The sequence below is a fragment of the Podarcis melisellensis genome (assembly GCF_964234715.1).
Source record: "Podarcis melisellensis genome assembly, chromosome: 2".
Lineage (NCBI taxonomy): Eukaryota > Metazoa > Chordata > Lepidosauria > Squamata > Lacertidae > Podarcis > Podarcis melisellensis.
Window position 1 is genome coordinate 120,887,187 of NC_138529.1, and position 24,731 is coordinate 120,911,917.

At 47.2% G+C, this 24,731-nt stretch overlaps 1 protein-coding gene and 2 long non-coding RNA genes across 3 annotated transcripts in view; 2 read left to right on the forward strand and 1 right to left on the reverse strand.

The window, feature by feature from the left end:
* Nucleotides 1-24,731, forward strand: part of LOC309364385 (uncharacterized protein) — a 111,187-nt gene that overhangs the window by 33,583 nt on the left and 52,873 nt on the right. Inside the window, exon 7 of the mRNA XM_081901554.1 lies at nucleotides 15,261-15,434. Within this exon, the coding sequence (XP_081757680.1) occupies nucleotides 15,261-15,434 (174 nt within the window). The remainder of the gene's footprint in view (nucleotides 1-15,260; nucleotides 15,435-24,731) is intronic.
* On the forward strand, nucleotides 5,232-8,042 carry LOC309365478. Its single transcript, XR_014166185.1, has 2 exons — nucleotides 5,232-6,153; nucleotides 6,628-8,042. It is a non-coding gene; the product is annotated as an uncharacterized lncRNA (long non-coding RNA).
* Nucleotides 6,508-13,300, reverse strand: LOC309365486. Its single transcript, XR_014166193.1, has 2 exons — nucleotides 12,854-13,300; nucleotides 6,508-10,706 (listed from the first exon to the last, which is right to left on the reverse strand). It is a non-coding gene; the product is annotated as an uncharacterized lncRNA (long non-coding RNA).

Genomic DNA, 24,731 nt, shown 5'->3' on the forward strand with positions numbered 1-24,731 from the left:
AGGAGGGCTTGAAGGAACGGGGGGGGCGTATCTATTTCAAGTGAAGTTTGCTGAAATCTACACTTGCGACATGGGCTGTCATATGACCAGAGTTTCCCGGACATTTCAGCAATTTCCGCCCAGACGCTGCTTACAATTCTGGACATATGGCAACCATATCTGTATACAGTGGTTTTCAAACAGCTTAGTTCCTGAACAACTTTGAACTTGAATGCTGCAAACCTGGAAGTCAGTGTTTCTTTTTTTTTTTCATATATTTTTATTGAATTTTAGCAACACAAAAAAGAAAAACTTATTTGTATCCCATTACATCTCATCTCTCTTCTCTGTTTAGACCTCCCTCAACTTTCCCGACAATCTTTCGCACCCTCTATCCTATCTACACATTTCTTAGCTTCAACATTACCATTAAACGTTACAATTCTTTCTATGTTTCTCTTTGCGTAATGTTCCTCACTCTTTCACAAAGCTTCTTTGAGACACACTAACGTTGTCTGTTCCTCACATACGATTTCCAAATAATCCGTAAATTTCCCCCAGTTTTCCAAAAATTTCTGATCTTTTTGATATCTTATTTTGCCTGTTAATTTGTCCAATTCTGCGTAATCCATAAGTTTAGCCCTCCAGTCTTCCAGAGTCGGGACCTCTTTTCCTTTCCAATTCTGGGCCACCAGCATCCTTGCCGCCGTAATAGCATATTGAAAAAATTTACAGTCTTTCCTTATTATATCCCTTCTTGTTATTCCTAATAGAAAAATTTCCGGTTTTTTAACAAAATTATATCCTAATATTTTCTTCAGTTCACTGTGTATAGTCCCCCAAAATTCCCTTATTTTGCTGCACTCCCACCACATGTGCATGAATGTACCCTCCTTCTCTCCACACCTCCAACATTTATTACTGATTTTATACATTCTAGCTAATCTTGCTGGCGTCAGGTACCATCTATACACCATCTTCATTGAGTTCTCTTTTAGGGAGACACAGGCTGTAAATTTTATGTTTTCGTTCCATATTTTGTACCAATCATCTATTTCTATGTTTTGTCCCAAATCTCTGGCCCATTGAATCATCGTATCTTTCACCCCCTCATCCATCGTATACCATTCTAACAAGATTTTATACATTTTTGAAATCACCTTATGGTTGTTATTCACTATTTCTATTTGAAATTTGGATTCTCTTTCTCTATACCCTTTTTCTTTTTCATCCCTCTTAAACATTTCGTTTATTTGGAGGTAGTGTAGCCAATCATAAACCTGCCCTTTTATTTCCTCGTATGGTTTTATCCTCCATTTTCCCCCTTCCTTCCTCACCAATTCTCCATAAGTCGCCCAGTTGTCTCTCATATTAACTTTTTTAACTGCCAACACCTCTAATGGGGACAGCCAATGTGGGACTCCGACTTCCAGAATGTTTTTATATCTATCCCATACCTCCAGCAAGGCTCTCCGAAAGATATGGTTTTCAAATGATTTATAACCCTTTTTCTTCTCCTTCCATAAATGGGCGTGCCATCCAGCTCTATTATCGAATCCTTCCAGATCTAACAGCTTTGTGTTTTTCAGGTTGATCCATTCTTTCAGCCAACATAAGCATGCTGACTCATAATATATCTTTAAGTCGGGCAGGGCAAAACCCCCCCTTTCCTTTGCATCTATCAATAATTTATGTTTAATTCTTGGTTTTTTCCCCTGCCAAACATATCTTGCGATCAACCTCTGCCATTCTTTAAAAATCAACGTTCCTTTTAAGATCGGTAGCATTTGGAATAGGAATAACATTTTGGGCAATACTGACATCTTAATTAGAGAAATTCTGCCCCAAATGGATAATTTTAGTCTATTCCATATTATCAAGTCCTTCTTAATTTTATTCCATGTCGGTGTATAGTTATTCTGGTATAGGTCGATATTTTTTGGGGTCAGCCAAATTCCTAAGTATTTCACTTTTTTGATGATTTCAATTCCTGTTTGTTGCTGCAATTCTTCCGTCGCTGATTTCTCCATATTTTTAACCATGATTTTTGTTTTCTTCCTATTTATTATGAACCCCGCTACCTCTCCAAATTTCTCAATTTCATCCAATATTTCTGTAGCTGACTCCAGCGGATCTTCAGCCGTCAGCACCAAGTCATCTGCGAAGGCTCTTACTTTATGTTGGTCTTTTCCTACCGCCACCCCTTTTATTCTTTCTTTTTTCCTTATTGAGTCTAGTAACACCTCCAGAACCATGATGAATATCAATGGGGACAGTGGACAGCCTTGTCTAGTGCCTTTTGAGATTTTTATTTCTTCTGAAATCACACTATTTACTATCAATCTGGCTCTTTGCTCCGTGTATATCGCCTTTACTCCGTTGAAAAAATCGTTGCCCATATCCCTCTGTTCGATGTTTTTCAGCAGAAAGTCCCATGATACATTATCAAATGCTTTTTCAGCATCCACAAACATTAGCATTGCCTGCTTCTCATTCCTAGCAGACAGATATTCTATAATATTTACAATATTTCTCACATTGTCTCTCATCTGTCTGCCGGGAAGGAAGCCTGCCTGATCTTCATGTATAATTCCTTGTAAAACCTTTTTCAGCCTTTCTGCCAGTATCCCTGCGAAGATTTTATAATCCGTATTCAATAGGGAGATTGGCCTATAATTTCTGACTTGCGTCAGATCTGCATCGTCTTTTGGAATAAATGTTATGAGTGCTTCTCTCCACGTCTCCGGAATCTCTTTCTCCTTCAAAATCATATTCATCACTTCTTTCATTGGTTGTGTCAGAGTTGTCTCTAGTTCTTTATAGTACCTTGCTGTAAAGCCATCTGGTCCCGGGGCTTTTCCATTTTTCAGTTTTTTGATTGCCTCTTTTATCTCTTCCAATCTTATTGGGGTGTTCAGTCTCTCTTGTGCCTCTGTTGGAATCTTCTGTACTTCTTTCTCTTTTAAATATCTTTCTATTTTCCTTGTGTTGTTCTTTTCTTTCCTTCTATACAGTTGTTTGTAGAAATCCAAAAATCCTTTCCTAATCCCCTTAGGGTTGGTTATCTCCTCTCCACCCACCTCTATTTTGTTTATTGTATTTCGCTCTTTTCTTTCCTTAGTCTGCCATGCCAGCCACTTCCCTGCTTTATTTGCAAATTCAAAATTCTTTTGTCTTAATCTTTTAATATTCCATTCAACTTCTTTGTTTATCATCATTTCGAACTCCTTTTGCAACACTTTAATACTTTGTTTGATTCTGGCATTATTTGGCTCTTTTATCAGTTTCTGTTCGTTTTCCATAATTTGTCTTAATAGTTCCTTCTTTTCCTTTTCTCTATTCTTTCTTTTAATCGAATTCTGTTGGATAAAGTACCCCCTCATCACCGCCTTGCCTGCGTCCCAGACCACACTCTTCTTCGTTCCTTTGTCCCAATTATCTTCAAAATATTCTTTCAATTTCTTCTTCGCCTCTTCAATTACCTTTTGATCATCCAATAAGTAGTCGCTCATTTTCCATCTAAACGATCTTTCTTCCAAACTCTTGATTTCTATTTCCAAAGGACTGTGATCTGAGATTACTCTTGGTTGAATTTCTACCTGGGATATTCTCGGTGCCAGCTCATTTGATATCCAAATTTGGTCAATTCTGGACATAGATTCATTTGGGTCGGAGTAGAATGTGAATTCTTTTCTTAGTGGGTATCTCAGCCTCCAGATGTCTATTAGATTACAGCTCTTTATCATTTCAAAAAAAGACTTAGGTAACTTCCCTTCTTTTGAGCTGTTATTCCTTAGTCTATCCATTTCTAAGGAGACCACCCCGTTCATATCTCCCATCAAAACTATCTTTTGGTCTGCAAATTCTAATAGTTTGTCCTCCAATTTTTTGTAAAATTCGGATTTATTATCATTTGGCGCATAGATCCCGACCACTATTATTTTTTCACCTTGCCAATTGATCTGAATTGCCATCATTCTTCCTTCATCGTCTTTGAATATTTGTTGGGCTTCTATTTTGCTTTTGACGTACATTACCACTCCTCTCTTCTTCTTTTTATCTGAGGATATAAATTCATTGCCTAATCTCTTATTAATCAGGATCCTTCTGTGACCCCTTGCGATGTGGGTCTCTTGTAGACAAATTATGTCTAAGTTTTTCTTCTTTAAAAATTGTTCCACCTTGTTGCGTTTTTTCTTTTCATTCAAGCCATTCACATTCCAGTTCCAGATTTTTAAAGCCATATTATTTTACTTAAATGTATTTAGATGCCTTCCTCCTCTTCTTCCTCCTCTTCCTCTCTCGCCTCTTCTTCCTCCTGTTTCTCGTCTCTCTGGCTGTTTTTCCTCTTTGTCTCTTCTCCTCCTGATGCGCCCTTATCCTCTTCCTCCTCTTCTGCCGTCAGCTCTTTGTATTTCCTTTGAAATTTACTTATCTCTTGCGGATTGGTCAGTCTGTGCCTTTTGCTCTTGTAAAAAAAGGAGATCCCCTCGGGGAACTCCCATTTAAATTCTATATTATTCTTTTTGAGAGTTTGGACTATTGCTTTATAGGGGTCTCTCCGTTTCAATAATCTAATTGGAATGTCCTTGAAAATGATTGTGTAGCTACCGTCTATAATTAGCCTTTTTTCTCTATTTTTTTGAAGGACCAAATTTCTCATGTCCCTATCTTTGAAAATTATGAGGCAGTCTCCTGGATATTTCTTCGCTTTGTTTGTTTTAACCCTCATTCTGAAGACGTTCGATATCATATTTGCTACTTCACCTTCCTGGAGTTCCAGCCACCGCGCCAGCTCTACTATTAACTTTTGTCTGATATTCTCATTCTGCGTTTCTGGTATCCCTCTCATCCTCAGATTTGCTTCCCGTTGTCGAAGCTCACTCATAGAGATGGCATCCCACATTTCTTCTTGGGTTTTGTTGGTCTCCTGGAGTCCCATCTTAGTTTTATCTTCTTCTCGCTTTAATTCTCTTATTTCCGTTTTTATCTTTTTCATCCCCTCTTCTAATGCTTGGGTTCTTTTAGATACTTCCTTAATTTGCCCTTTGAGTTCTCTTACTGTCTCATCTATTTTCTTATCCATTTTTCCAATTCTTGCGTCTACCTGTTCAATTTTTGATTCTAAGTTCTTTTCACTCTGTCTAATTTCACTGAACATTTTTAATATTTCTGCTCTGAAATCAGATTCTTGTTTGGACCCCTTTCTTTCAGTTGGGGTCCCCCCTCCCCTACCTTTTTCTGCGTGTATGACAGTGTTTCAGCTTGTGAACTTTGCTTTGGAAGCCGAACGTGCTCCTGAGCTTCTGTTTTCACTGTACCGCTGCTAATTTGCATCCCCCCATTGTAATCAAAGCCTTCCATTTCTGATTGCAGTGTTCTCAGGCGATTGTTGTTGTTTAGTCGTTTATTCGTGTCCGACTCTTCGTGACCCCATGGACCAGAGCATGCCAGGCACTCCTGTCTTCCACTGAGTTTGGTCAAACTCATGCTGGTAGCTTCGCGAACACCATCCAACCATCTCGTCCTCTGTCGTCCCCTTCTCCTTGTGCCCTCCATCTTTCCCAGCCTCAGGGTCTTTTCCAGGGAGTCTTCTCTTCTCACGAGGTGGCCAAAGTATTGGAGCCTCAGCTTCACGATCTGTCCTTCCAGTGAGCACTCAGGGCTGATTTTGGAGCTTATATCTGGTGCTTTTGTTTTTGCTTAAAGAAATTGCGTTTTTATTTGGCTTTTCTTGTGTGACTGTGGCTTGCTCTTCATTTTTGATTGATTGTGTGACTGCGGCAATGTATAAAAGCCCTCCCATCCAAACAATGTCTATCATCAGTGCAGGTAAGAAAAAATAATAATTTTAATTTTAATCTAAAGTACTGTCTTCTTTCTTTTGTAGTACAGTACATTGATTATTGCTTTCATTTCATGGATCAATGGTCTCGTTAAATAGTATAATTCATGTTAAGTTAATGTTTTAGTTGTTTTTAAAAGTCTGGAACGGATTAATCTGTTTTGCATTACTTTCTTTTTTAAATTTTATAGAGTTCAGGATCTTTTGAATACATATATTATCTCCTTCCAATTTTTAAATTTCCCATACAATTTTAAATTTTCCTCCTCTTCCCCCCCCCCATACCCATTGGAAGGGTTCAAACAATTACCCTCAGCCACAGGCATAGCGTCTTTCGTTTCCACCGAATGTCTTTTGTTCTAGTAGTTTTTATCCATTCAAGATAGGGGTTCCCTCTGTTCCTTATTGTGGTGGACTTGACCTTCCACGTTGATTCCTGCGACATGACTGCGACCATGTCCGACTGAATAAGTTCAAACAAATAAGTATTCCATGCCTCTAGTATCCATTTTCCTCTCTCTTTCCAACCTAAAGCTATCGTTGCCTTTCCCGCTAATATCATAGCTTTGAAGGTAAACTGGTCACCTCTATTGCCATGTTTCCAAGTATACCCATTGTCATGAAATCAAAATCTATTGAAAGCTTCACTTTTAAAATTTCATTACTAATCTTTAGGATTTCCCCCCAGAATTCCTTTACCTCTGGGAATTCCCAGTACATATGGGAAAACCATCCCTTGACTTGTTTACAGTGCCAACAGCTAGAATTCAATCCTGCTACCATATTAGCAAGCTGGGCCGGAGTTCTGTACATTTTAGAAAGAATTTTAATTTCAGCTCTCTAAATTTGCTTACTTTAATCTCATCTGTTCCTTTCATTATCCTTTCGACCGTTGCTTCGCTAACTTGTTCTTCCTTCCTCCACATCTTTTGAATAAGTTGGGTTGTCTGTTTCTTATTTGTAATCATTCTCTTATAGATTTTACTTATCATTCCTTGTTTCGTTTTTTCCATTTGTTGGTATAGTTCCTCTATTGGCTCTTCTAAACTCCTATTTCCTGTCTCTTGAACTTTGGAAATTTTGTTGTATAGTCCTCCAATTTTTAACCAATGTTGGTTACCTATATTTTCTATTACTTCCTGCAATGTCTTTAAGGACTCTCCTCTATACATACCTTTAACTATATGATATCCCAGATTTTCTTCAAAGTCTGATATACCTTCTGTTGCAGCTTCTCTCTAGAACATTTAATTGTTACATTCCTGGGGGATTTTCTCCCCTTAGGCCCTCGGCAGTGATGGGCTCGTTCCACATTTTCTGCCTTCAAACTAACTCCTTGAGTACTACTACTACTTCTAATAATAATAATAATAATAATAATAATAATAATAATAATAATAATTTATTATTATTTATACCCCACCCAAGTGGCTGGGTTTCCCCAGCCACTCTGGGCGGCTTCCAACAAAACACTAAAATAAAATAAGATATTAAACATTAAAAGCTTCCCTAAACAGGGCTGCCTTCAGATGTCTTCTAAAAGTTTGGTAGTTATTTTTCTCTCTTACACCTGATGGGAGGGCGTTCCACAGGGTGGGTGCCACTACCGAGAAGGCCTTCTGCCTGGTTCCCTGTGACTTGGCTTCTCACAGTGAGGGAACCACCAGAAGGCCCTCGGCACTGGACCTCAGTGTCCGGGCAGAACGATGGAGATGGAGCATAGCCAGGTTCTCAAAGTTTCTTCCAACTCTTTAGCCTGTATTTCTTCCGGAATTCCTCCCAGAATCGTATTAGCTCTTCTCTGGGGGTCCGGCAATTCTGACCCCTGTTTAGATAGTGTAGTTACTTTTTTTCATTTTCCTGGGCTAGCTCTTTAGCTTGAATTGCTAACTGCTTCACCGCTTCAATTTTGACTCCTTCAAGCATTACAAAATATAAATCCTAGTTAAAATATTTTAAAAGACTTCCACCGCATTCACCGCACGTCTCTTAGTTATCTTGCTCACCTTTACATCTGTTCTTCAATCATTTCCCTTCCTTAGGTTCTTTCATAATCCGTCAAATCTTTATGTTGTCTGTATTCTTCACAAGGTTAGTCTAAGCGCAGCCAAACTTTCGTATTTGAGCCCTGTTTGTATAAATATTCATTTAAGCATTCCCATTGTTTCTGTATTATAGTTTTGGATTTATGCCTTATTAAATCCGTCAATTTTGCTAACTCCAGGTACTCACATAGTTTACTTAACCAGTCCCCTTTTGTTGGGATATAATTTCCTTTCCAATGACTGGCTACCACTTTAGAATATTCCCGTTCCCACTTTAGAATATTCACTGCTTTGACTTCTTGATCTGGGAGGACTTTATCTAATAATCTATATATTTTGGAGTGTTTTTTGATTATTTTGTAAAACCTCTCTTTCTAATTTTGATATTTTATTCCTAAATCCCCCAGTTTTTATATCTTTCTCATATGTAGCCTTAAGTTGGAAATATTCTAACCAATTTATTCCCAGTATTTTGAGTTATTCGTATTCTTTTAATTTGATATTTTCATTCATTCCTTCTGCTAAATCTCTATAAGTTGGCCAGGCAATTTTTTTTTAATGTCGAGGTTGCCTCTATTGGAGAGGTCCACCATGGAGTTCTTTCTATAATTCTCTATTTCGTTCTCTCCCATACCTCAAATAGGGCCTTTCTCACAAGGCAGTTCTGAAATCCTTTATGGAATTGTATTTTCCCATAGAATAAATATCCATGCCAACCCTATATTTTGTCCCTTGACTCAATCTTTGTGAATATAATAGCTGCCAAATGACAAAGATAAAATACTGCGGCTGATAAAAGCTAATAAAAGACTGATAAAAATAATAAAAATTTCATCAACTGATGCGGAGCTCAAGTTGACACTACCACTAACGACGCCATTTTATATGCTGATGACGCGGCCATCATCTGACGTTCCAAACCGGGTTTGAATTATCTGCTGAGGAAATTTCCTGATTACTGTTCTGGAAATGGTTTATCCATTAATTATGAAAAATCTAAAATTTTAGTTTTCGCAAGAAGCTTCTCCCGGTCTAAATGGTGCTGGATGGCCATAACCTTGAACAGGTAAAATACTTCAGTTATCCAGGGCTCACACTCCATCATACAGGATCTTGAAAGCACCACTGGCAAACCTCCCTTCAAAAGGCGGAGATCACAAAGCTAGCCATACTCATTTTCTTTTTCACAAAGGGCGTCAAATATGTTCCAGCAGCCGTAAGGGTTTTCAATGCAAAACCCATTTCCCAACTCCTGTACGCTGCAAATGTCTGGCATAATGGGGACCTGCCAAAGCTAGATGGCTTTCAGGCAAAATTTCTACGATCTCTACTGCAAGTACCCAACAGTACCAACTCCATACTTCTGTTAGAAGCTGGTGAATGCCCAATTTCAACTAAAGCGTGGTGGGCTGCCCTAAAACAGGATGGCAGGTTGAGAGGAGTTCCCTACCAGGACAGACTTTGCTCGTGTGCTCAAGATATTGATTCCATAAAACATATTTTGTTGCATTGTGCAAAATATGAGCAAGCCAGGGCTGAACTATACTACCCTTGCTGGTACCTTTCCCAGGAAAATCAGAGGCTCACTATGTCAGGTTCCTATTGGAAGACCCGACAAATGCTAGAACATTAGCAGTGGCAAAGTTTCTATCGGTGGTTGCAAGAACAAATAATCCCTATATTCTGAACAAAATGCTTGTTTAACATGGAGGTAGGCTGTATGAATTGTGTATTGCTTTGTAACGATTTGTTGGGTCTCTGGACTGTAATAAAGATTGATGATGATATTTTGTCCCAGCCTTCTAGTTCCAAAACTTCAGTATCTTTTAGTAACATCCACTCTTTCACCCAACTCCACCACGCTGCTTCAAAATATCTTCTTAAATCTAGGACTGCAAATGCCCCTGTTTCTTTTGGCCCCATCATTATTTCTGATTTTATTCTGGCTTTCTTCCCTTGCCATATACACTTGGCAAGGTCTCTTTGCCAGCTTTTAAAATATTTTGTCCCAGTTATTATTGGGATACTTAAAAAATAAAAATAGGATTATCTTTCTGTGTGAATGTAAACAAAGATCCTTGGAAACTGGCAGAAGTTGAACAAACAATAAAGATTTATTTTACAGAACAAAGTTGAAAAAAGCAAAGGACGTGTCAGGAGATAGATAATGTCCTTTCAGGAAACAGTAAACCTATTAATAAACTGTACTAAATTTAGTGTGTGTTACATGCTTGTAAACAAAGTAGTAAAGGCACAGCTTTTTTAAACTTCTGTTGCTTTTTTTAAGTTATTCCTCTTCGATGTTACAGGTGTATAAAGAGGGTGGCCAATGCTGAGCTTATTTCCAGTTATTTCACTTCAGCTCCTTAACTTAGTTGTTGTTGCAACTTAATATTTTGATTCTTAAACAAGGTGGTACTCTCTGTCAGTTTCTCCACTCCTGACGTACTTCTGACAGTATAGAAGACCCAGGGGGTCACAACACCCTTCATAACTGGTTAGGGATTCTTCTCTTTCTAGAAGATCTTCGCTTCCTGACTTAAATGAGACCAAAGTAGACAGTATCCTCACAGCTTCTACTTCTACTACCGAAGCTGATGGAAGGCACTCCGGGCCACCGAGGCCCCCTGAGCCTCGAGCGACAGCAAAGGCTCCAGGAGTACCCCCAAGCTGGGAACCTGCTCCTTCGGAGGAAACGTGACCCCGTGAAGAGCAGATGGCCTAGGGAACCACCCACTAACAGTGCCTCGGTCTTATCTGGATTGAGCTTAAGTTTGTTGGCTCTCTCCAGTCCATTACCGAGGCAAGACACTGGTCCAGCACTTCCACTACCTCACCTGCAGATGTGAGGGAGAAACAGAGCTGAGTGTCATCAGCATACTGCTGACAAGGTACTCCAAACCTCCAGACAACCCCACCCAGCAGTTTCATGTAGATGTTTAACAACCTGGGGGATAGGCTTGAGCCCTGAGGAACCCCACATTGAAGGTTGCATGGGGCTGAAAATCACTCCCCATGTACCATCCTCTGGGAACGACCATCCAACTAGGACTGGAACCATCACAAAGTCATGCCAAACTCTCCTAGTTTGGAGTGTCACTCCAGAAGGATACCATGGTCGATGGTATCATAATCCACTGACAGGTTGAGAAGAATGAACAGGGACATGTTTCCCTTATCTCTCTCTCGACAGAGGTCATCATCATACAGGGCGACCAAAGCAGTTTCTGAGCCCAAACTGGGCCTAAAACCCAAATGAAATGGATCAGGAAACTAGTTTTTTCCAAAAGCACCTTGATCTGAGTTGGGCTTACTTCTCAGCAGATGTGCCGACTTGAATAAAATAATAGGAGGGCCCAGGCAATCACTGTCCAGCAGAATTGATCACATGATGCCGTGCGCACACACTATTTGAATGGCAGGGCCCATTAAATTTGGGGGTGCCAGGACCCCACAAATATTTTATTGGCAAAGCCGATCAGCCCCTAGGAGTTGGCTCTTGTGCTTCAGAACCGCAAAGGGCTGGGCTGCAGATTCTTCCACCCGGATCTCTGCAACTACTGAGAAGAGTTGAGTGTTGACTATTCCTGGCTCCCTGGAGCAGTCCTTGTTTCTGCTAATAAAGAGTTACCGGTAGCTTCACATGCTCTCTGTGATTTTTGCTGGCTGGCTCTCTCTTAGTTCCTAGGATTCCATGAATCCAAACTCCCTGGAGGAAGGGGGAGCAGTGGGAATAGGACACACACACACCCCAGCTTTACTTCAAGTAGATTTCTGAGCAGGAGGAAGACACCAAGGCAGCTCTGGAGCCCCTCCAGGAAATTTTCTGCCAGCGTCCCCAACCGTCCCCTGGCAATGCTTGGCTGGGCTTCCCTCCCACACCCTCTTCCTCCCAGTCTAATAGATGAGATGATGCCACACACCCCTCACCATTTTAATGTCAATCAACTTTTTTGGGGGTGGAGGGCAACGTGACCATGGCCCCTAGGAGTTGGCTCCTGGGCCTCTTTCCACCCCCTCCCTGGGGAGTCAACCCTGAGGGCCCTGTTTGGCAATGGGGACCCACATCTGAAGGACAAGGAAGGTTGGGGTTAGAATCCCTGCGACGGGGTCAGCTCCCGTTGGTCTCTCCCAGCTTCTGCCAACCTAGGAGTTCAAAAACATTACCAGTGCAAGTAGTTGTGGCATTTCTTTGCACTCTGCTTTTCACCAATGTACCCCGTTGCACCAGAAGCGGTTGAGTCCTGCTGGCCACGTGACCCGGAAAAGCTGTCTGCGGACAAACGCCAGCCCCCTCGGCCTGACAGCGGAGACGAGCGCCCCAACCCCACAGTTGCCTTTGACTGCATGTAACCGTCCAGGGGTCCTTTACCTTTTGAATATCCCAGTGTTATTGTGCATGGGGGGAGGGTAATCTCCTGCGCGGGAGGGGCTTCATCCTGCCAGGCAAGCCCTGCAGGTGTTGGGTTCCCACTTTGCAGCTGGATTGCATAGATCCGGGGCCCAGTAAGGACCCTTTTGGGGGGCCCCTCCCTTCCCCATCACTGCATCTTCATCTTTTTGTCCTCTCTGCCCATCGGCCTCATTTGCTCGCTCCTCCGGGAGTCTATTTCTGCGATTCAGGCGGGGGGCCACTCCCTCTATGATGGGGGGGCAGTTCTTCCCTGTTCAGTTCTTCCTGTGCTGGATCCTCAGGGATCCTGCACCTCAGCCCACAAGGCCCCTTTTCTGCAAGGTGGTTCTTTGGCCACTTCTTCCCTGCCTCTGCTTTGCAGAAATCTGCGAAATCTGCACATGCCCAGAGTGGCAGAGTATGGAGGATTTCCAAAACTGTGGTTATGTTTGGTGTGGGGAAGAAAGGGGGGGGAGCTGTCAGATGCACCCCTCCCCTGGGGGTGCAGGGCAGGGGAGCATCTCTTGGCCCCCCAGGGAAAGAGAAACGTGTGTGTGTGTGTGTGGAGGGGGGGAGACTTCCAGGATGTACCCTGCCGGTGGGTCCCAGGGAAGGCGCTTCCAGAAAAGCCGCTTTAACATTCAGGTTTTTAGTCATTTCAAAGCAGGCATCCAGATGCACACGGCATAATGGTAACAAGGAACCCCCACCTCCCTTGTCGTCAGTCTGCATAAGATGGGGGGGGGGGGCCTTGATGCAGAGTCCTTGGCCCAGATGGAGGAGGGAGGGCAGCCCCTAGAGCGCAGAGGCAGGCAGGGAGAGAGAGGGAGGGAGGGAGGGAGGGAGGGAGGGGCGGTCTGGGTGCCCTCGGCTTGCCAAGGGTTAAAAGGAGCAGAGCGGGATTCCTAGAGAGGACAGGAAGGGGAGGGCGGTGGGGGGGGCAAGGTCCTCCCCAGCAGAAGCCCCTCCCTGCCCAGTCCCTTCCTGCCAGCAAAGAGGAGGCTGCTCTGTTCTCTCTGCTTTGCAAAAACTTCCTCGGTGCCCCTCCTGGAATCTGGTGAGTCTCTTCTCTCTTCCCCCTTGGGGGGCAGCGGGGAGAAGGGGGTCCCGGGGCTGCAAGGGAGGAGGCAAGGGCCCCCCCGCTCGGCTCATGCATGGGGGGGGGAGACCCCCAAGTCCTGCCTCCAATTCCTCTCTGCCAAGCCAGGGAGGGGCTGAGTGTCCAGCAGGTCTGCAACTCTGTTCTTCCTTTGGATCAAGATGCTGCCTTCCTTTTTGGGGAGGGGTTTTTGGGGCAACAAAAAGAGGGCATGCAAATAAGCCCCCTTCAGATTGAGGGGAAGGTCGCATTTCATAACACAGAGAAGCATCCAAGGACTCCGAGGAAGGAGAAGCCCTGTGGAGTGGGGAGATACAGCCCCCCCCCAAGTGTGGAGACTGGAGGGGAGACCCTCTCCCACCATCTACCCAAATACAATTCCCAGAGTTCCCTGGCAAGAAGGGGGGATTGGTGACCACTCTGGGAATTTCAGTCTTTGCGCAGCAGGGCTGAAGCTGTCTCCTTGCAACTCTCAGGGTCCTGAACCAATTCTGGCTCCCAGGATTCTTGGGAGGAGTCCCTAGGGCCGGGTGAGACCTGGTTTCCAACCTTGTTAAACATCTGCCCCCTCCCAGCAGAGCAAGTGCACAGACTGGCATGTGCCACTCTTGGGAGCAGGACCTGCATCCAGCCTTGCTCAGCTCAATATTTTTAGGAAGACCAAGCCCCTCCTGCCCTGGCAAGGCACTGGGGTGAAGCTGCCGCCGCCATCAAAATCCTGTGTGAATGATAATAATAATAATAATAACAATAATAATAATATTTACCTGCTACCCAGTTGACTGGGTTTTCCCAGACACTCTGGGCGGCTTCCAGCACATATAATATACAGGGCTGCCTTCAGGTGTCTTCTAAAGGTTACATAGTTACTCATCTCCTTGACATCTGATGGGAGTGTGTTCCACAGGGAGGGAGCCACTACCAAGAAGGCCCTCAGCCTGCTTCCCTGTAACTTCTCTTCTTGCACTGAGGGAACCGCCAGAAGGCCCTTGGTGCTGGACCTCAGGGTCCAGGCTGAACGATGGGGGTGGAGACGCTCCTTCGGGTATCCTGGGCCGAGGCCGTTTAGGGCTTTAAAGGGCAGCTTCAACACTTTAAATTCTGCTTGGAAACATACTGGGAACCAATGTAGTTCCTTTAGGAGCGGTCTTACATGGTTCCAGCAGCCACTCCCAGTCACCAGTCTAGCCTCCGCATTCTGCAGAACACTAAGTGAATGACACAGAAGTTGCTGCAGACTAAAGTTAGAAAAGCTTTAATTGCTACAAATGGTGTAAGGAAACATGATAAGGAATTAAGGGAAAAGATGGTGTTGACCTGGAGTGGTTACAAAATTTCTGGTCTCTCCCCGAGTGCCACGGGCCCTGCTCCAAAGAGAGCTTCTCTAAAGAAAGCACAACCAAAAATCACTCCATTTTGCGTGAATAAGGAAAATGAGGAGGTGGCTAAGAAACAGCAGGAGCCAGATCCTATTCCCAACCTTCTAGGGTCTCTCAGCAGCTCTAATGATGAGCAGAAAGAGGTTTGGGGCCCAGCCAGCTCAACTGCTAAGTCATCTTTTGCATTGAGACGTGGGGGCACCTGGGGGTTGCTCTGGGGTTGCAGTTTTCAGGCTTGGGGACGGGATGGTGCCTGGTTTTTGCACCAAGTTCTATCCATAAGCCCCACTGAGTTCAATGGGGTCCACTCTCAGGTCACTAGTGTGCAGACCATGCCAGCCTTACGCAGTGGGGTGAGGTGCAAACAGATTTAAGTTGGAATCGCTGTAGATGTTTCAAATGAGGTTTGTGTTGGGAAGGGGCTGCCCCATTTGTGCTTCTTCAGGAGCAGGGGAATATCTAGTGCAGGAGAATCCCTGCAGGGCCTCTGAGGCTCCCTTTGCTTCTTCCTCTCTCCCAGGACCCTGCAGCTTGTGGTGGCTTCTCGACTCCTCAGGAAGGATGAAAGAGACTGAATCTGTAAACCTAGCGAGGATGGAAGGGGGAAGATGGACAGTTGACCTGGTCAGGTTGTCTCCTGCATCCCTCCTCACAGCCTCTGAGCGTTCCCTCCCAGGGACCTCCGAGGGATCTGGTGAGTCCCAGGGGAGGGGAGATGGGGACATGGAGGGATGGAGCCATAGAGGCATTGGGGCTTGCTCAGCTTTGGGGTGGGATGAGGCAGGCAGGCGGATGGAGTTTGAGAAAGTGGGCACCTTTTTGGGTTCCTCCACCTGCCTTCCAGCGCCTTTGACATCTGCAGGCAATTTGAGCCAGGAATACGTCACAGCTCCCCGGCCACCGCGATGTATTGGCGCCAGTACTGGGCTCTGAATGCCCTACCAATGTCAGAGAACTCACTGATCCACCGCGCAGCACTAGAAGCCATGATTCTTTAAATTACCTGATCCTAATTTCAGGATTGACTGCCGATGGGGCCTCTGTGTTTCACCTTTTACTTTTCTTTTAGGAATAACTTTTCCTTTTCTTTTAAAAACAAGGCTCATATAGGACTAATATATGATACAAATATGTAGACTGAGTCTTCTCAGTCTTCTCATGTGATTCTCAAAACTAGTAGAAGTAATTTGCAGGAATTTCTATAACATGGTTCATCGTTAGTGGTCAGTGTAGCAGTTCTGAGTTCATGAATTGGTTTAAATTGGGCGGGGGGAGGAGGAGAGATAGGAGAGAACAGAGCAACAGAACAAGTCACTGATCCATCGCGCAGCACTAGAAGCTGATCCTAAATTCTTAAATTACCTGATCCTAATTTCAGGATTGACTGCAGGTGGGGCCTCCGTGTGTTGCCCCATTATCTTTTCTTTTTGGAACAACTTTTTATTGCTTTTAAAAGCAAGGATTATAGGACTAATAAATGATACAAATGTATAGACTCATTCTTCTCATGTCATTTGAATATCTCAAAACTAGCAGAATAAATTTGCAGGAATAACATGTTGTCAGGGCCGCCTCAGGTCCCAGCTCACAAGAGACCAACGCCAAGTCCACTTTATTTACAAAAGTCTTTATTGAAGTACATTGTTTGTTCCACAGCCGAGGCGCGCAGCCCCACGTCTGTTACGCTTAGACCGCTGAAGTCCCCTCTGAATCAGTCCCGCCTCTACACCAGTTTAAGAGGCTTGTGCTGGTCCACCTCTTCCTGTCCTTCCTTTTCCGCAGGTCTTTGTGCCCCCCTGGGTTCCTTCCCTCCTGCTTTCCCCTGACGCTGAGTCCCCAGACGCCTGCTCCCCCCTCCTCCGTGCTTTGGGACCAGGCTCCTCCTCCGGGCTCTCCGCATTTCCACGCGCCTCCACATTTGAACTTGGCGCGCGTTCGCTACCCCTGACCTTCCTCTTGACAGTTATACTACTCTCTGTACTACTCTCCGCCCCTTCCGGCAGGACGTCTTGCCCCGATCTCCTTCCCCTCTCTGCTTCCTGCTCTGCTCCGCCTGTCACACTGGGAACTCCACCCTCTTCACTCCGTTCCGGCTGGGAAGCCTGCCCCGATCTCCCACTCCCACTCGGGGTTTCCCTGCTGCTCCCCTGCTCCTGACGAGTCCCCCCTGTGGCTCCCCTTGGCCTGACCAGGGGCGCCCCTTTTGGGAATCCTCCGATTCACTTGAGAGACTCATGGAAGCCCTCAAGTCATTGTCATCCTCCTCCTCCTCGTTCCTGGATTCTTCCCCCTCGCTCTCAGTCTCCTCCCTCATCTGTGCCTCTCTCCCTGAACCCCTGACATCCATCCCCCCCTCGAAGCCCCCCCTTCCCCCCTCCCGCCCGTCGGGCGCAGGTTTTGGGAGCCGCGTCTCTGCGGGGGTAGATGCTGGATACAGTTCGTCTACTTCGATCTCCTCTGCTTCCAGCTCAGTGTATGTGTGCTCGAACTCAGGTTCGTCTCCCAAGGTGTTCTCGGTCTCTTCTCCCATTGTTACTTCGTCCGGTGCTGTTGGCCAAGGCCCCTCCCTCCACCTCCTGCGCCAGTCCTCCTCTGGTTGCTCGTCCCACCAATAAGAGGGTTCCGTCTCCACCCCCGAGCACGATCCCCTGGGGGGGCTCGACTCTGGCGTTCCCTCCTCCGTGGAAGAAAACCCCCGGAAAGTGCTGGCTGAAAGTGTGGGCGTAAAAAGCCAGTCGTCAAAGTACTCTGCTGGCATGGGCCTGTGTGGGAAAAGGGCATGGAACTCGTCCTTGAGAAGAGGCTCGTCCAAAGCGTAGTCCGGCACCCAACTGTTGGCGCTGGCTGGGGTACCCTCTCTGGCGAGAAAATATTCTACTCCCTCTTCCCCCCATCTCGAGTCCAGAATCTCTGTGACCTCGTTGATTGGTTCGGCCCTAGGTGACCTCCCCCTCTTGGGTGACTCTCTGCGTGGTTCTGGTGCCGTCCCTGACTCCTGAAATCTGTGTGGGGCCTTGTAGGGGGTGAGCACCGACCTATGAAAGACCGGGTGCATTCTGGAACCTTCGGGGAGGGCCAGTCGAAACGCTACGGGATTGATCCTGGCCTCAACTTGGTATGGCCCTAGCTGCCTGTGTCCTAGCTTCTTCTTAGCTAATGACTTGGCCGGCACCGCTTGGGCCGCTAACCATACCCAGTCCCCCACCTAGATGTCTTCTCCCGCCCTCCTGTGTTTGTCCGCCTGCACCTTATAGGCTTGCTTAGCTAGCTCCAAATGTCTCCGCAGCTCCTCGTGCACCTCTTGCAGTTCTGCTGCGAAATGGTCGGCCCCCTGCGGCGCCCCCTCCCCCGTCGTTACGAGCCCCGGGAAGGTTCTGGGTTGTCGTCCATTGTTAGCGAAGAACCGCGTCACCCCCGTCGACGCGTGCTTTGTGTTGTTGTAGGCAAACTCAGCCATCGGCAGGTAATCCACCCAAGCTGCGGGTCGCTGATTGGCGTAACATCTCAGGTACTGCTGCATGATAGCGTTGACCCTCTCTGCTTGGCCGTTGGTCTGCGGATGTCTCGCCGACGATAGGTTGATCTTGACGTGCAGGATACCTAGGAGCTTCTGCCAGAAACTGGAAACAAACTGGCGCCCCCTGTCGGACAGAATGGACCGTGGCAGCCCATGCACCTTGAACACGTGGTCGATGAAGAGTTTGGCGGTCTGTTCCGCTGTCGCCACCTTCGCACAAGGAATGAAGTGCGCCATCTTGGTGAACAGGTCCACAACCACCAGTACCGCCGTCTTGCCTCGGGAGCTGGGCAGATCAGTAACAAAGTCCAGCGCTACCCGCTCCCACGGTTGCAGTGGCGTCTCCAGCGGTTCCAGTAGTCCGGCTGGCTTCTGGTGCACTGGCTTGGACCTTTGACAGGTGTCACATCTGGCGACGTAATCCGTGACTTCTCCTCGCATTTGGGGCCACCAAAAGTCCCTGGCTACCAGTTCCGCTGTCTTCTCCTTGCCGAAATGGCCCGCGCTGGGTGCGTCGTGCAACTGGTGCAGAACCTTTGCGCGGAGATCGTCCCCTGGCACGTAGAGGGCACCCTTGCGAGTTAACAGCCCGTCGCGTATCTGGAACTCGTCGTCTCTCATTGTACCTCTGCGCAGCTCTTCCATCTTGGATCGTGCAAACTGATCCGTTTGCAGCGCGCGTCGCACCGCGTCCAGGTCGACGGCGACTGAAGCGCACGCCCATGCCTGCCGTGCGAAAATGTGCTTGGCTGCTACTGTTGCCACTTCCTCGAGATATTGCGGTTTCCTTGAGAGCGCATCGGCTATGACATTGGAGTCCCCCGGGATGTACTCTATTTGGAAGTCGAAATCCGCGAAGAATTCCGCCCAGCGCATGTGCCTCTGGCTCTGGAGCTTCGCCGTGCGCCAATACTCTAAGTTCTTGTGGTCTGTGCGGACCTGCACGGTGTGCTTGGCTCCTATGAGGAAGTGCCGCCACGCTTTGAAAGCCGCGTGAATGGCCAACAACTCCCTGTCCCAGATGGTGTAGTTCTGTTCCGCCTTGCTGAGCTTCCGGGAGTAGAAGGCACAGGGCCTCCAGTGCCCTTGCGGATCTTCCTGCAAAAGGACGGCCCCTACCGCTCTGTCTGAGGCGTCCGTCTCGACCCGCATGGGCCTGCCGGGATTCACGTGCAGCAGCTGTTCCTCGGAGGCGAAGAGGCTTTTAAGCTTCTGAAAAGAGCGCTCCGCCTGGTCCGTCCAAGTGAACTTCTTCTTCTTGGAACTGAGAGTGTCCGTGATTCCTGCTGTCTCCTTCGCGAAACCCCTGATGAACTTGCGGTAAAAGTTGGCGAAACCGACGAACCTCTGGACTTCCTTCCGATTGCGCGGGCTCTTCCAGTCCAACACCGCGCGGACCTTGGCGCTGTCCATGGCCAGTCCCTTGTCGGACAGCTTGTAGCCCAGGAAATCCACCTCTGTCACATCGAACTGGCACTTCTCCAACTTGGCATAGAGTCTGTGTTCCCGTAGTCTCTGCAGTCTGGGGAAATCGATCTCTGGGCTAGACCGAAGGAGCCGTAGCTCAGACAGCTTTACGATCCGCATCAATCACTTACAGCGGGTCCGGCACGCTTCCTCCAGAGCTGCGCAATAACTCCCAAGGAGCCCTGCTGTCTTCTCTCAGTCACGGCTTTTTAGCAGAGTAGAAAACACACAGCGTGTAAAGCAGCCTTACTTCTCCATGCAAGCATACATAGACAGGTGTGCCTATATACAGCTCTTTATTAAAACATTACAGCATCAAAGGTCCGTCACTGCAGGCAGCCATTGCTGCAAACATGTCTCCCTCTCAGATACACAGAGGGAAGTGAAAGTACAGGGAATAGTCTCCTAGACTCCTCCTTGCTTCTGTCTCCGCCTTGCTTCTGACGTCAGCAGGTGACACACACCAGGGAATTTAACCAGATAAATTCTGAACTCTCACACCCCCCTTTGTGTCCCTGCGTGATACCTGTGCAACATCTTCAGTAACACCTTGTGAGATCGATCCCTTCCCCAATGCCTTGCGCCCCCCCTTGGCGTACCTGTTGGGCATCTGTGGAACAACCTCACAACTCTCAGAATCGCACTGTGCGAAACTTACCCACGCACCTGTGGCCTGGTACCTCTCTGGTGGAATACCCTTAGTTGTGCGACTGGATCTCCTAGGCACAAACTCAGGTGTTCCCTCTGACTCACTTTGATCAGCAGGTGTGCCCTCTGCATCCCAGGTTTCCCCCTCTGACTTAAAGCGTCTTCGAATCCTCTCCATCACACTCACAGGAGAACTAGGCTCACTCTTGGGCAATCTCTTAACAGCTTGTGGAGATTCCCTATCCAGCCCCTGACTCTGGTCAGTGAGCTGATCGTCATCAGCAGACTCAGCCTCTCCTTCCTCCTCATCAGAACTGTCTTCTGGATCAGAGAGACAATCTGAGAGAACATCACGCCTGACAGGAGTCTTTGACTTTACATCCTCCTCTATGAACTCAGCGTGTTTACTGATCAGCACCTTACTCTGATCACCTGATGGGTAAGCAAAACGCCATGCACGGGCATCTGGCTCATACCCACAGAAGATCATTTTCTGGACTTTGGCTCCATCTGGCCCTTGCAAAGCCTTAGGCAAAGCGACAAGCGCAGGAGTCCCAAAAGTCCGCAGAAAGTGAACCTGGGGTTTGCGGCCATTTAACAAAGAGAACGGTGTGTCACCTACCAGTGAGTTGTAGACCCGATTCCATGTAAATGACACAGCCCTAGCAGCCTCCAGCCAGAACTGTGGAGGTAACCTAGCTTCTTTCAGCATCACCTGTGCAGCCTTAACCAGAGCTCCACTCCGCAGCTCTGCCACCCCCCCTTGCTGGGGTGAATTAACTGTGTGGCGTATCCCTCTCTTCTGCAAGAACTTCTGCAACGCAGAACCAGTGTACTCAGCATTTCTGTCACTGATGATCTCTTGAACCCTGGTGGAGAACCTCTGTTCCACCCCCTCAATCCAGCTCTTGATCAGCTGTGCTGCATCCTCCCTGGATTTGAGACCATGAGCCCAGGAACTCTGCGAGAAATCATCCAAAAACGTTAGCAGAAACCTGGCCCCTCCCAGACTTGGTTCCTTGACAGGACCGGCCAAATCTATGTGTACCAACTCAAAAGGTTTAGTGGCCACACGTTCCACCTTTGGGTAACTGCACCCTCTCACCTTTGCTTGCTTGCAAGTGTCACAATCAATGGCACTTCCACAATTTTGAATCCTACACCCCGTGGCAACCTCGGGCAGAGTCTGCAAGTCCTCTACCGACCCATGAATTGTTCTCTGATGCCATACGCATGCACATGTAACATTATGAGCGGGAATTGTAGCACGTTGGTTGGGAACTGTAGCACGCAACGCTTGTGCTTTCTCAACCTTCCCCTCACCCCCAAGAGACGTTTTAAGAATGAAAAGATCATTCTGTCCCTTCCGCACTTTGGCCAGTAACCTCCCCCCTTTGGAGATTGTGCAGACATCATTTTCAAAACAAACTTTGAACCCCTTACTTAACAAATAAGGCACAGATAGCAAACAGTGATGAATCTCTGGAACAATACAAAAATCCACCGTCTCCTGTAAAACAGAAAGATAGGTATTAGCAAATTTATCAATCTTTGATCTCTGTCCATTTGCGAACTTGATAGTTTGTCCTTTCGGAACTGCTGTGCAATTCCACATCCCGCCTGCAGGGGTGTCTGGAACCATGTTGCGGTTAGCTGCAGAGTCTATAACAAAGCTGACGGAATTTTCCACTCGGCCGTCTTCAAACACTGCCATATTCGCAGAAACCTGATAAGACTCTTCTCCCTGCTGTCTCCCACGACCACCTGGCTCAGCTCCACGCCTGCCTGTCTTCCCAGGCCTGTTGCCATGGAAACCTGCCTGATTCCCATGGGAAAAGTCCTTGGAAACATCCTGCCTCGGCTCTCTGCTCCGGTGGGGGCAATTACGACGTAAATGCTCTGTTGAATTACAGATGTAACAACGACGAGCAGACAAAGCCTGGACAGTGCATTCAGCTGGCCTGGCTCCGCCCTTACAGCCAGAGCTCCCTGTGCCAGCTCTACCCTCTTTCACCGCCCTCTGCCGCTTTGATTCTTCGTCAATCAAGCGTCCGCTAATGTAATCAATCGTAAGATCTTGCGGGGGCATCGTTTCCATCGTTAGAACCAAGTTCTCATAACTCCTGTCCAAAGAACTTAAAAGTGTATAAGCCTTAAGTTCATCAGGGAAGGGCACATTGAGCTGACGCAGCTTGCTGAAAATAGTCAGCACCTGTGCAATGTGATCCCTTATCGGTTCCCCTGGCGACAGCTTCTTCTCAAACAGAGAGCGTATCACATGAATCTTAGCCCCAGCTGTGGTCCTATGATGTATTCTAGTCAGAGCAGACCAAATCTGATGACAGGTATGTAAGCCATCAATATGAGGGAGCTGCGACGCTTCAAGCGCCATCACCACGTGGGACATGGCTTTCTTGTCTTTCTTTGCCGCTGCAGCGGCTCTCTCCACGTCTGCGGCTGCTGCATTGGGCCCGGCCACAACTGGATCAGCCTGCGTGCATTCCCACAGCTGCTTTCCCTCCAGCCAATAGTACATGCGCTTATTCCAGTCCTCCCAATTGGAGCCATTCAGCCTTTCGAAAGGGATATTGAAACTCTCATGGCCGCCCTGTGCCTGAGCAGCAGCCATTCTCCTCCCGTTTTCCCGTGGGGCCCCTCAAGCTGTACTTACTCAGAACTCAGTACCAGCTGGGCGTCCGAAGCAGCCGTCTCTCTTGGCTCTTGCTTCCGTGGAAAAACGATTTCTAGCTGCGTCTCAGCTTCCAGCTATTTCTCGGCTTTTTAGCTGCTTTTTAGCTCAGTCTCTGCAGCCACCATTGCCTCTCCGAAAGCAGGCAATCAATCATTCTTGCTCTCCAGCACCCACGCTGACTTCAAAGCGTTCCTGGAGCTCACACCGGCTGCTTTACGAGCGTTGGCTGACCCCATAACCTCTGGGGAAATCGATCTCTGGGCTAGACCGAAGGAGCCGTAGCTCAGACAGCTTTACGATCCGCATCAATCACTTACAGCGGGTCCGGCACGCTTCCTCCAGAGCTGCGCAATAACTCCCAAGGAGCCCTGCTGTCTTCTCTCAGTCACGGCTTTTTAGCAGAGTAGAAAACACGCAGCGTGTAAAGCAGCCTTACTTCTCCATGCAAGCATACATAGACAGGTGTGCCTATATACAGCTCTTTATTAAAACATTACAGCATCAAAGGTCCGTCACTGCAGGCAGCCATTGCTGCAAACATGTCTCCCTCTCAGATACACAGAGGGAAGTGAAAGTACAGGGAATAGTCTCCTAGACTCCTCCTTGCTTCTGTCTCCGCCTTGCTTCTGACGTCAGCAGGTGACACACACCAGGGAATTTAACCAGATAAATTCTGACCTCCTTTACGTCTCTCTCGTGAGCCTCCGGCGATTCTGAGAAGATCAGGATGTCGTCGAGGAAGCACACGCACTTCTTGTAGAGGAGTCCCGCTAGCACGTGATGCATAAAGGCTTGGAAGCAGTGAGATCCATTTTGGAGACCAAAAGGCATAACTCTGTATTCATACGTGCCCAGAGGCGTGAACATGGCCGTCTTCCACTCATCGCCCTCACGCATGCGTATGAGATTGTACGCTCCGCGCAGATCCAACTTGGTGAAGATCCTCCCCTTCCGCACGGTCGCTAGGAGGTCGTCAATCTTGGGCATGGGGAAGGCCTTGGGCTTTGTCATCGAGTTTATGGCCCGATAGTCCACGATGAGTCTCTTTTGGGGCGTGTCCTTTTTCTTCACAAAAAACACAGGACTGCCCCCCACCGCTCTGGATTCCCGAATGAATCCGCGCTTCAAATTGTGCTCTATGAACTCCCTGAGTTCTTGCATCTCATCTTCAGACATGGAATACAGCTTTGCAGTCGGCAGCTTCGCCCCCGGCAACAGGTCAATCGCACAGTCGTAAGGCCTGTGGGGTGGCAGCTGGTCAGCTTCCTTCTCGCAGAAAACCTCCAAAAATCCCTCGTACTTGCGGGGTACTGCCTGCACCATGCCTAGTTGCAGTTGCTGCCCAGCTTCCTCCCCTTGGCTGGACTGGATGCAATGTTGAGCACAGTACGATGAGGAAAAGGTGATCTGTCGCTAGTACCACGCCACTGCTGGACTGTGTCTCTCTAGCCAGCTCATGCCTAACACTATAGGCGTGTCTGATAGGCGGGTGACGTTGAAGCTAATGACTTCTCGATGATTTCCAATCTGCATCACCATGGGAGGCGTCTGTTGCACAACTTGCCCTCCTAGCAATTTTCTGCCATCGACCGTGACTACGTTCAGGGGCGTCGTAGCTGGCAGAAGCGCTATGCGATGCTGCTTGACGAACTGCACCCCCACAAAGT